The sequence below is a fragment of the Thunnus albacares genome, chromosome 1, assembly GCF_914725855.1.
Source record: "Thunnus albacares chromosome 1, fThuAlb1.1, whole genome shotgun sequence".
Classification (NCBI taxonomy): domain Eukaryota; kingdom Metazoa; phylum Chordata; class Actinopteri; order Scombriformes; family Scombridae; genus Thunnus; species Thunnus albacares.
In genome coordinates, this window is record NC_058106.1 from 3,610,365 (window position 1) to 3,623,234 (window position 12,870).

Here is a 12,870-nt window from a genome sequence, read left to right on the forward strand (position 1 = left end):
GATGTAGCTTTTGTTATAGACGTGACTAATCAATTGAAATGAATCTGTGATGCAGGCCTAATAGGAGACCTGTGAACTCGGATCAATAGCAGGGAGATGTATTTTTGTTTAACAGTGTGTATTAGCTTTGAAATCCACCACATTTTCAACATGTGGGTTTAATTTGATAGCTGCTGGGGAGGTGAATACATACCGTGCTGTTTCCATTCTTAGCTCTATGATTATTCCCATGATTATTATGCTTCAGTTAACTAGTCAGAAGAGACTAACAGCAGCAGCCTGGGTGGAAGGTTCAGTATGAACATTTAGGAGCATTAGTGTTTGTTACACAAATATGAACCCACATACATTCACATACCTTAAAGGATAAATTCACAATTTTTCAAGTCTGTCTTAAAACAACAGTCAGGTGTCCATATGAACAGTGAAAGAGGTTTTCCTCTCTGTAATCATTCCTCCTGTTCATACTGGCTATCAAAAGATCCCCTTCAAATGAAGGGGTTCATCTAAAAGTTGATGTGAAGCTTATATGAGGCTTCATCAGTCTGAGTTAGTCATATCAAGTGGATATCTGACACATTTACAGTCTTTTTACCATCACCTTCCCTCTTTGTATTTCCTCAGACAGTGTTTCCCTGTTGAGCTGCAGTGGAAGTATAGTACAAAAAGAGGGACTTTGGCACTAAAAAGACTGTAATGTTGAAAGATATCTACTTGATTTGACTCATCTGGACATTGAAGCTTCATATTAGCACAGAAGGAGGACTGTGGATTTTGTCCCCCATCACTTCCATTGTAAGTACATTATGAAGGAATCTTCTGATAGTATGAAAAAGAGGAATGATTACAGCAAGAAAAACATGTTTCAATGTTCATTTATGCACCTGACTATTGTTTTACGACAGAGCAGAAAAATGTTGAACCTATCCTTTCAGCTACAAGCCACTCTATATATTATCTGTGTTATAGGTGGATAGCAGCAGCCTGCCGTGTACAGGCTGGTAGGTGGCATTGCTGTGGTCTTTTTAAATACCCTGCCTTGATGCAAAATTTTGCGCCCCTGATGGCAGTTTGCAGGAGGCTCATCCCCCATTTGTCTTGAGCACACCATTTACACCTGCAGTATGACACATTATCTGTTTTATGTCATATTAATGGAGAAGCCATTAATATGACATAAAACAGGGCATCTGGTGGCCTGGTGGTTAAGATGATGCACACAAATGACATAAAACAATATCTCTGATCACATGTGATCACACGATTAATGTAAACTGATACAATTATGTGACTACAAAAGACCAACAATAGATGAGTACTAACTACCTGCTGATTGTTGCACCAATTGATTTGTTTTGTTTTGTCTTAAGCAGGTACTACCAACAAAACAGGAAAACTTAGGTGTCACACATCGTCACACAACACATAATGCATACATTTGTGCATGCCATACATTTGTCCTAATCCATTTCTTTTATTTGTTCAAGACGTGTCTTGTGTGATTTTTGCAAAACAAGGATTAGGAGAAACAGAGATCAAGTTGATCTAGGACCCAGCATGATGAGATGTAGGTCTCATGATGCCTCTGTGGACACAAGACTGTCCCTTATACACATGAACATATAGGCACATTCACACACACATTGAAACACACACTGAAGCCATGCTCAGTGGGCTGCAAATGCAGTGTGAGCGGATGTGAAAAGTATCACTGGTGTAGTCACACACTTATACGGCGAGCAGCATCGCGGACAGACACCCATACCAGATGCCGTGTGTGCCCTGGGCTCGGAGGCATCACTGGGAGGGGGAAAAGCCAGTGCGGGGAAATAAGCACCTGTCATGTGCCAACTGAAGTGTTAAGTGCACAAATTGTGGAGGCGAGGGTGATGTTTCCGCAGGGGTGACAGCTCTGGGTCTGGGTGCCATGTCAGGCCCTGGCATATCATGCGGAGCCCCCCCCTCTCCCTCCAGCCCACCCCTGGCCCTGCCGCTTGCTGAGGGGCACAATGGCAACTATTATTTACTGGATGTCTGCCTCATTTCCTCATATTCATCCTGGCTGGCCATCACAGGGCCACAGGGGGTGTGTTGCCCCCCCTTGTGTCATCGCTGAGGGGCGGCAGTGGCAAAACAATCTCTGGCGAGCATTTAGATCATTTATTCAGAGCGCTGGGTGTCAGCCGCAAACCAAATTGCCCACATTTGTGTGCCGGGGTCCTCTCCCTTCAGGTTGGGCATGAATGCGAGCCGTGGAAGGTACATCAGGCTTGGTGTCAGAGGGCCTCTTCACAAACTAACACTAATGCCACATGAAGGTCTTACTGTGAACAGTGTGAAAGTGCGAAATGTATGATAAATTGAGCGTGCCAGGGGGGCTTTATGGCTGTGAAGTGCTGTGGCTGGTCGCAGGCATTGTTATGACTACGGCTATTTAGGATCATGGGAGTTGACAGTGCACTACTGGCAGCCATAGAAGCCAGATTTATCTGGGTTTTGTGCATCAATGAACAGCAGTCACAGTGTGAGAGAAAAACACAAAGTTTTAGAACATCTCTGAATTTAAATTTACTACAAGGAACTTTCATTTTGTGTTGGTTTTGGCGGCCCCTGTGGACAAAATCGGTAGTGTTTTCCTGGAATGACGACTGCATTTACGATGAGCTCCACCACCTTGTGTCATAAAGATCTTGATCTGGCATTTGTTTTTGAAGCAAGTGAAAGAAAGACACAACTTATTTTTAATACTGTTTTTTTTTTTGTTTTTAAAAACAGTTGTTTCCAGGATGCATAGCGATGAGGTAATGCTTCTATTTGTGTCTATGTAAGATTAATAATTGTAATATCACGATAATGACACAAAGTTAACTTTGTTTTAGTTCCGTTCATACAGCTAGGCTACATGTAAGGCTGCATTCACACCAGATCCAGCAATGCTACACCTTCCAATAGGGTTGTGTAGAGGTGTGGGTGTGTTTATTTGTGAAAGTAACTGCTGTGAAACAATAAGAAAATAACGTTTTATTTCTTTGATTCACTGCTTTGTTCACGACCGCCGCTAAATCTTATATCGTTGGAAAGCCTGTTTATTTCCCTTTTAAATGGTGCCACATTTGTAAGGAACATGCATTTGTGGGATGAGCAGCAGAGCTGAGTATGTGGGTTGCGCCCATGAAAAATTTGCCAAATCTTCTCTGCCAATGCCAAACAGCTTATTCTGCCATTGACTCTTGTTTGGTGTTTGGTGGATTGGATGATTGAAGTTTGAAGAAACAAGACATATTGGCAATTTATTCGTTCAACAAACAGGAGCCTCAGTAGCGTGTGGAAGAACCATACACAGCCACAACAGCCTGGCACCTCCTCCTCATGCTGGTCACCAGCCTGGTCACACACTGCTGTGGGATGGCATCCCATTCTTCAACCAGCATTTGTCGCAAGTCAGCCAACGTGGTTGTGTTGGTCACTCTGGCACGAACAGCACGTCCAAGCTGATCCCACAAGTGTTCAATGGGGCCATTCCACCCTCTCCACTCTCAAATTCTGGAGGTAGTCTCTGATAAACCCCACAAACCGACAAATGCATGTTCCTTACAAATGTGGCACGATTTAAAAGGGAAATAAACAGGCTTTCCAACGGTATAACATTCATTGCCAAGAAGCATTGTTACAACAAAGAAATAATCTACAAAACACTAATTTCCTTACTTTTTGTGCTATGTAGAAATAGCCAGTCTTCTCACTGATGGTCTTGTTTGCTTATGTGGGTCATATAGAGGCAACAGTATTAAATTGAGATCATTTCATAACCAATTAAAAACTCTTTATAGTTGCTGTAAAAGAACTTCAAGGACACAATAAATGCCACTGACCCCAGCTAATGCTATTATCTAAAAAGCCTGACAGCACGTTCTTTTCATCTGGCCACCTGTTGTCAAGGTATTAGCAGCTGAGAGGTATGAATAAAGGAATAAGTAGCTGTATTCAGAGACTGATAGCTGGAGAGATAGATACAGTAGAGGGCAGGTAATCGTTTTCAGCTAATGGTTTCCTGATGTTATAACAGCGCTACATGACACTGCATCTGGAGCAGACAGATGAGAGCCATGTCAGCAAGTCTTGTATTTGTCCTTGCCTTTGCTGCCACCTGCAGTACAATCTCCACTTGGGCTCAGAGCTGCCACAGCACACACAGCACGGTGTGCAATGCAAGAATGGCTGCTATAAAGACACTTATGGTTAGTTTTTCTTCCCAAGTAACTATGATTATATCCAGTTTGATTTTAGAATGTCTGGACAGCAAAAAACCACATGAAATGTGATTTTTGCAAATCGTATCCAAGACACATTAGGAGGTGGTCTGAAATGTGATTCCAATTAGATTTCTACAGATGCATCTCAGTCTGGAGCAGTCTCTGGCTGCTCAAATCGGATTTCAAATTGTCTTTTGCATCACTCGCAATGCAACACACAACAACAATGTCAAATCCAGAGTAATGGAAGTGCATCAGAGCAGCTGAGCAGAATCCATGCTGCTACTGGCAGAGCAGTATGGAGGACAACACAGAGAACAACAGTCTGTGGACAGACACTGAAATAAATTGTCTGCTTGCACTTTAGGGGGATGATGGATCTCCATTTCTCAAGCTTCTACAGCAACCCATACAGATAGGTTGGTGATGTCTGGACACACAAATCTGATCATGACTGCTTGCGAGTAACAGTGCAAACAGTCTGTCTTAAAGATCTGATTAAGCACAGACATGTCTCACTGTTTAGTGCTTCCTCATACATATTACACATTGCTCAAACAGGGCAGATAAAACCACCTTACTTCACATATGAAGTCAATGGTTCTTTCTTGCTGACATCTGCTGGAAGACTCCATGAAACACATGCTTTCACATCTCAAACATAGCCATAATTTTAGGAAAACTCTGGTCAAATAGACATACTCATATAAATAAACAAATAAAGATTGATTTGATGCACTTCTGTCAGTTGAGTTCTAAAACTAGAATTGCAGTGAATGCATTAACTTAACTTTTAATGGCTGCTGGTTTATTTCAGTGTTCTCTGTACATTCTTACGCCACTATCACATTGAAAACACAGTTTGTTGTTCTTGTCCTTGTTCCTACTGAAGAAAAATGTTTCTGTTGTACCAGCTTATAAAAAACATATTGAAACTATTTGCCTCATTGTAGTGTCATATTGGACAATGTAAGGTGTCATCAGACTGTAATGCTGCAGTGTTCTCAAATAAAACCATTATTATTATTACTATTATTATTATTATAGTCTTTCTTAATCAAACTCAAATCTCATGTCAAGGACACTCACTGAGGTCATGGACCTGTGATGACATCACTGAAGTCATACCAATTTGTCACAGAAACTATTTTGGTGTCTGTGCAGGGAGAATGTTGCAGTACATGTTTGATGAAAATCTGTGACCAGATGTAAATGAGAAAATACTGTATGTGGAACAGTAAACAGTATTTTTTTTTTTTTATTAACATTGAGTGACTTCTGATTTAATGCCATGTGTTGAAAAAGGTTTGCCATTTGACTGTCTTGAGTGAGGAGTTTATAACAGTATTTTCATTTTAGATCCCAGTACGTGATTTTATTGATTGTATGAGAAGGCTTGAGAGGGCTTGACTTACATCCAATCCAATTCATTAGAGTACTTGGTTTAAGGACATGGATCCTGCCAAATTACTAAGATTAAAAACAGAATTCTTACATTATTAAATATTACCCAAAGCTAAAGAAATTAATTTTAAATTAGTGAATGATAAATCCTTCTAGCAAATTCCTTAGATTAAGATTCAGTTTTGAAAGTAATGGCTGTTCATTTTGCAGTATAGATATTGAAACCACAAAGCATATTTTCTCTGCTTGCTGTCACTCCCAACTATTTTGTAAACAAATGGAAGTATAGTTAAAAAAAAAAAAAGAAGAATCTGCTGATCACATGTGGATGTAATGTATGGACTGGTTAAGAAAGGGAAACAAGAAAATCTGCTGAGTAACACAATTCTCATAATTGTAAAATATTATATACACAGCCAAATTTATGAAAAGCTCACCCGCTTTTAATGCTTTTTATAATGAATTTGGATTGGATCGTAAATCCCTGAAGTATATGAATTTAAAAATAGCAAAAGAACTTCTGAAATATGTACAAATTAATAGACCAGGAATGTACTAACCTTTAATTTAAATTGAAGACTGATTTATGTTAATCTCTTTTTTCTTTCATTGTATTGTTTAGGCTGTATTATTTATCATTTGTATTTTTAATATTTTTATTTTATGTTTGTCTGTTTTGTTTTCTCGTACTACTCAGACACATGTCCAGCTTTTTAATACTATGGTTGACTTGATGGTGAATTTATTGTTGTGTTGTTGCTCTGCAGGAGAAATGAATCATTTAAATGCAGTTCTGTTGGCATGTTTCTAGAAAATGATGTCATAATGTAATGTAAACTGTACATATACTGATCTGACTCACTACCAAACTAACCTAACCTAACCTTTTGAAGAGTAAAGGCCTTTACTCAGCTGACTGTGTCATCATTATATATACAATGATTGATAAGTTGTTCTTGGAGAAGAATGGTTACACGTTTAAGAGCAACCTGGGAGCAGGCATGTATGGCAAAGTTGTGTGTGCATACTCAACCCAACGGCAGCGGAAGGTTGCCATAAAGATTGTAGACACAAAAAAGTTCAATTCTGATAACTGGGAGGTCTTCCTGTCTCGAGAGATGGAGATCATCCGGTCTTTGAACCATCCCAACATTGTCAAGACATACCAGATTTTAGAAATGAAAAAGAACAGGACAGTAAGTACCACTGACTGGTACTGTATGATTAACCATCGTTACTGTAACTACTGTATGTCTACACAGAGATACATGAAAAATATTAATACATGTAAGAGCCAGTTTCATTTGAAATGCACAAGATGGTTATAAAAAAAGTGATAACAGGATGTTTCTGCATTTTAGTTAAAAGCCTTATTGCAATATTGGATGGACTGCCATGAAATGTTTGTACAAATATCCATGATGCCTAGAGAATGATCCCTACTTTGGTTTTGATTTCACTTTATTGTCAGATTATTTTTCTGAAGTTTGTGTTACATCCATGGCCTGTATTTAAAGATGGACATAGCGAGGTGTGACATCTCCCATTGGTTTGCATTGGAGCTGGTTTGAAGCCCAAAGTTGTAGCTTATGGTCAGTGCCATCTTTTTTCATTTGGAGCCAGGACCTTCAAATAAGGAGTGCAAGGTGTTGCCTTTCATGCTACGTTGGAAACACAGAGTGCTGCACACTAACGTTAGCTACTTTAGCTAAATTTTGCTGGGCAGGTATCATTATCAAGTAACATTAAAAAAGTCCACCAGCACACTTGTTAAATGGACCGAATTTAGTGACTGAGACCATAATACCTCATGGAAAAAAATGATTGACTTATTATTTCTAGAGAGCAGTTGAGGCTTTGTGAATGGAAGGCAGTTGGGGCATCTAGCGGCTGTCTGTGCTATGGCACTTGGCACTTTAAGGTACCTCTGCATTGGCTTCAGCCTCAAGCTGTTGTAGTTGCTGCTTGGTTGCATCCCAAGACATACACAAACATGACAAAACACAACTTTTAACCAAACAACAAAACCACTACCACGAACATACACCACATCAGACATTTCAAATGAGTAGCAGCAATGAAATCAAATTTCATGGCTCACTTTCACATTCAGTGCTTAGCCTACACAGGTACACTGAGGCCTACTTAAACTAAAACTCTGATTTAACAGTTTGACAGACTGAGAGACAAAAGAGTTCTGCAGCCTGATGATTTTGACTTGGCGCCACCATAAGGTTCACATTTGTGTATTTGAGTGAAATGTATCACTATTGGATGGATTGCTATGAAACTTGGTACACACATTCATGCTCTCCTCAGGATTGTCTCCTCAGGAATGTTGAATTGTAATGACTTTGACAGTCCTGTTTCATCTATCATCATTATCAGGTCAAAATCTCAATTTGTCCAATACTTTGGTTTATGACTAAATACCCACAATACCAGTGACATTCCCATCAGCCTCAGCTGTACTTTGTGTTTAGATTATCAAATGTCAGCTTCCTAAACGGCTAAACAAAGACGATAACACATGATAAAGATTATACATCATTAGTATAAGCATTTTAGCATGCTGACATTTGCATTTAGCTCAAAGTACCTCTGTGTCCAAGTACTTCCTCAGGGATCAGCTAGCATGGCTGCAGACTCTTAATCTTGTTTTACATTAACTGCGTATCCTGCTGCATATACTTGAACGTGCCCTTTTGCATTTGTAGGTCTATATGGTGATGGAGCTTTGTGTAGAAGGTGACCTCTTGAAGTATATCAAAAACAAAGGGGCCTTACCTGAACACTCAAGCTGCAGGTTTTTCACACAGCTGTGTGAGGCGATCCAGTATCTTCACAGCAGGGATGTGGCACACAGAGACCTGAAATGTGAAAACCTGCTGCTGGACACGTTTCTCAACCTCAAAGTGTGTGACTTTGGGTTCAGCAAGAGGCTCACTTACACGGATGGCCAGATAAAGCTGAGTGAAACTTACTGTGGCACCCCATCCTATGCAGCACCTGAGGTTTTGAGTCGTTCTCCATACAACCCCAAAGTGTCTGATGTTTGGAGTATGGGTGTTGTGCTGTATATGATGCTCTATGCATCAGAGCCCTTTAATGCCACCAACATTGGGAAGATGGTGGAGATTCAAAAGAAGCATAGAATCAGCTTCCCAAACAGTCCATCTGTTTCATCGGAGGCACAGGACCTTATCCAAAGCATTCTGCACCCTATTGTTGAGTGGCGCATTACAATCAGCAACATATTACAGAGCACCTGGATGTTGAGGAGAGGGAGAATGGAGGAGAGTGATGAGGCCTCCACCTCAGTCTCTGACTCTGGACAAGAAGAACCTCCAAGTGAAAAGGCCACAGAGGACAAGGAACTTTCAAATGATATTTCAGATCCAGGAGAAGGACCATCAACTGCTGCTGAAAGACAATGACAAAACATTGAAAATAAGAAGCTGACAAAAGTTAAAATAAAAGCATTCACTATCACTTTTGGTGAACTTTGAATTTAAAATTCATCTGCATCTTCCAAAAGAAACAACTATTTCATTTTGTTTAAAAAAAACATCATACTGTAATCAAACTGTGATTGGCTGATCGATATCAAAGGTGCTTATTGTATTAGTGTTAATATTAAAGTGAAGAGTTACACAATGAAATAATGGAAACACCTCTTCATATTTATTTTTTGACAGTGTCAGAGAGGTGCTGATTCAACTGGATGGTAATTATGGAGGTATGTGATGTTATATTTGACTGTTATACTTGCTTTTTTTTTTGTATTTTATCCACTGTTGGAAACAGTTGATGAGCATAAGGCAGTCTAACATCTGAAATGAAAGAGTTCAATCTACTCCTCTCTAACATACTGTCAACAAAAAGTGAAGATGTCTTTAAAAAAAAAAATGCCCATGAAGAGATGCCTTCCTAGAGTGATTTCAAGTTAAGTGATGAAGGACAAAACCCACAGTCCTCATTCTGTGCAAAAATACATTTTAGAGTGCAGCTGAAGTTAATATGAGGCTTTAGCAGTCTGACTTAGACAAATCATGTAGGTATCTTTCCAAGTTACTTTCCTTTTAATATGAAATTCACACATTCAACACGAAGAGGGAATTTTGTATTAAAAAGACTGTAATTTTGGAAGCTATCCACTTGATTTGTTTAACTCAAATGGCTGAGGCCTCATACTAGCTTCAGCTGAACTTTGCCCCTCATCTCTTACATTGGAATCATCTGTGAAAGAGATTTCTTCAGGCCCATGGAGAGGAGGAACAATAACAACAATCAAAAACACTTACATGAGCATGCAGGTATTGTTATAAGACAGACAAAAAAAAATGTGAACCTGTTCTTTAAAGCAGCTATAATCAGTATTTCATATATGAGCAATGACTTCTCGAGTAGGAAGTTCCCCTCAGCTCTACTAAGCTTTATAACATTTTTTAGCTCATTGTTTTGGTTTTCCAGGCCACATTTTAAATGTTTTATCATAGTTTCACGACTCTCATTTTTCGTGAAAAGGCTCCTAAAACCCATTCTGCACTAACTGCCAGCACTAAATGGCAGACAGACAAAGTTAGCAACTAGCTGGTGAACATAGTGTTCATAGTGTTTGGCAGCTAAAGAGAGATATTTTTCTCAGGAGTTGGTGGAGACCAAAAACAGAGGTAAAGTTAGAGTCAGTCATTTTGGAGAAAGATTGTTGATGTTTGAACTAAACACCCAAACAAATAGACTCCTCCCTTCATGCTCCTTCAGAGAATCCATCCCCCAAATTCACGGACTGCCAAGACAACAACCAAAAGAAAAAAAAAAGCGGAATCCAGAGTGATGCGTCAGCTGTAGAGTCACTTCTTTTCTTCTCACATTTTATCATGAGTGGGAAAAAAAATCATGTCACATAAGCACAACAGTCCATCCACACTCTCTCTGTGGCCTCCCCGCTTCTCACTCGACCTGCATTCAGCATCTCTGTCCACAGAAGCAGCCGTCTGTCAGCTGTAGACAGTCCTGAGAGGACAGCGACTGGACAAACTGCTTCACCAGGCTGACTGACAGCAGACATTTACTGAATTAAAATAGTTTGCATGTCAGCTGAACAGGAAGAAATCAACAGAGTTTGTATTTATTGATTCATTGAAACAGTTAATAAGTTGAAAACACATATACAGTGGGATATTTGTGTGATTTAAACAGCTGCCTGCTCAGATTACGATTCACTAAATGCAACAGACTCTGAGCGTAAAAAAACGCGGGGGGTCTCTGTGAGACTCTCGGATTCAGTGTGGATTGCCCCCCGCTGATTTGCCGATGTAGCCACTTTGTTTCCCATTTACAGAGCCAGGGCTGTATATGAACACTGGAATTTTTTTCAGCGCACACACAAAACAGCTAGCGGACCGTGAGGAGATATTCAGCTTGTTTCATTTTATATATCTGTACAATGATGTTCTGCGGTAGGAATATTGCCTCATTTCCAGTTGCCGACTGTGTAAATTCAGACTTGTGCTTGTTCTGCACAAGCACTCTTAGCTCTCTCCTTCTTTTAATGACTTTTCTTGCTAATCCACAATTAACAGTTGTTAGTTACTTTAGCTCAGCAATTAGCTTAGCAGCTAACTTAGCTTAGCAGTTAGCAATGACTTCTCTCTCTGCCTCTCACTCTCCTGCTCTCTTTTACTCAATGTGTCATATGTTTAGCTATTCCTCTGCCTCCTTTAGTGATAATGGTACATGTAATAAATGTAGTTTATTTGCGGTGTTGGAGGCATGGCTCAGTTAATTGGAAATGCAGCTCTGCACCATGGAAAACTAATTGTTAGCTATTGTAGGTAGCCAGCCCCCAGTAGCTGGTGGGGGTTGACCTACCATAGCTCCTACTCCACCAGTAGTTCCCAAGCAGCCAGGAAGCCAGGGTGGCTGGTTGACTGTCCAAAGGAAGCATAGTCCTAATATGAAGCCCACAGTTCCTAACAGGTTCTCCCCACTCAGTGACACACCCATGGAGAAAACAATCCTGATTATTGGCAGCTCCATAGAGAGAAACGTGAAGTTAGCGACATCGGCAGCCATAGTCAAATGTATTACTGAGGCCAGAGCAGGCGACATAGAAACAAACTTAAAACTTCTGGCTAAGGATAAGCATAAATGGTACAGTCTTTATTCACGTTTTCAGTTATGATTCTCGATTACGGCAATCGGACGTCACACAAATTAATGTCAATGTGTACATATGCAAAGACAATGTGACAATACGTTGTTTTTCTGGGCCCCTGCCTAATCTGACCAGTGATGACATGTATAGCTGCATGTCATCATTCAACCGCTGGCTGTCGAGGTGGTGTCCAGCAAACGACGTGGGCTTCATACATAATTGGCAGACTTTCTGGGGAAGACCTGGTCTGATTATGAGAGACAGCATACATCCCTCTTTGGATGGAGCTGCTCTCATATCTGGAAATATGGCCGAATTTAGTCGTACACCAAAACCATGACAACTCAGAGTTGAGACCAGGAGGCAGAGCTGCAGTCCTACACGCTTCTCTATGCTTCCATCAGAGCAGTTATCCACCCAAAACCAAGTAAACCGAAGGAGAGTTATTCATAAAAATATAATAAACATTAACACCACCACTGCAATAGTAAAGCAAAATAGGGGAATTAAATGTGGACTCTTAAACATTGGATCTCTGTCATCTAAAACTGTATTAATAGACAATCTAATATCAGATTATCATATTGATTTGTTTTGTCTTACTTGGCTGTGTCATGAAGAGTATGTCAGCCTAAATGAATCCACTCCTCCCAGTCATATTAATACTCACATTCCTCGAGATACCGGTCAAGGAGGTGGAGTTGCAGCCATTTTTAAGTCAAACCTAATAATCAGCTCTAGACCCTAACTTAATTATAACTCATTCAAAAGCCTTGTTCTTAGTCTTTCACACCCAACCTAGAAAACTTTACAGTCAATTCTATTTGTTATAGTTTACCGTCCTCCTGGCCTGTACGTGAATTTTCTTCTGAATTCTCAGAGTTTTTATCAAACTTAGTCCTTAGTACAGAAAAAGTAATTATAGTTGGTGACTTTAATATTCATGTAGACATGGATAACGATAGTCTTAGCACTACATCATTACTACATCATTATTAGACTAAACTGGCTTCTCTCGGAGTGTAAATAAACCCACTCACTGTCTTAACCACA

The 12,870-nt window shown here is 39.9% G+C and overlaps 1 protein-coding gene across 1 annotated transcript; it reads left to right on the plus strand.

The window, feature by feature from the left end:
- Window positions 1–6,490: 6,490 nt before the first annotated feature.
- On the plus strand, window positions 6,491–9,149 carry tssk6 (testis-specific serine kinase 6). Its single transcript, XM_044360144.1, has 2 exons — window positions 6,491–6,853; window positions 8,375–9,149. The coding sequence occupies exons 1-2, from the start codon at window positions 6,596–6,598 to the stop codon at window positions 9,092–9,094; spliced, it is 978 nt and encodes a 325-aa protein (XP_044216079.1). The 5' UTR covers window positions 6,491–6,595; the 3' UTR covers window positions 9,095–9,149.
- Window positions 9,150–12,870: the final 3,721 nt, after the last annotated feature.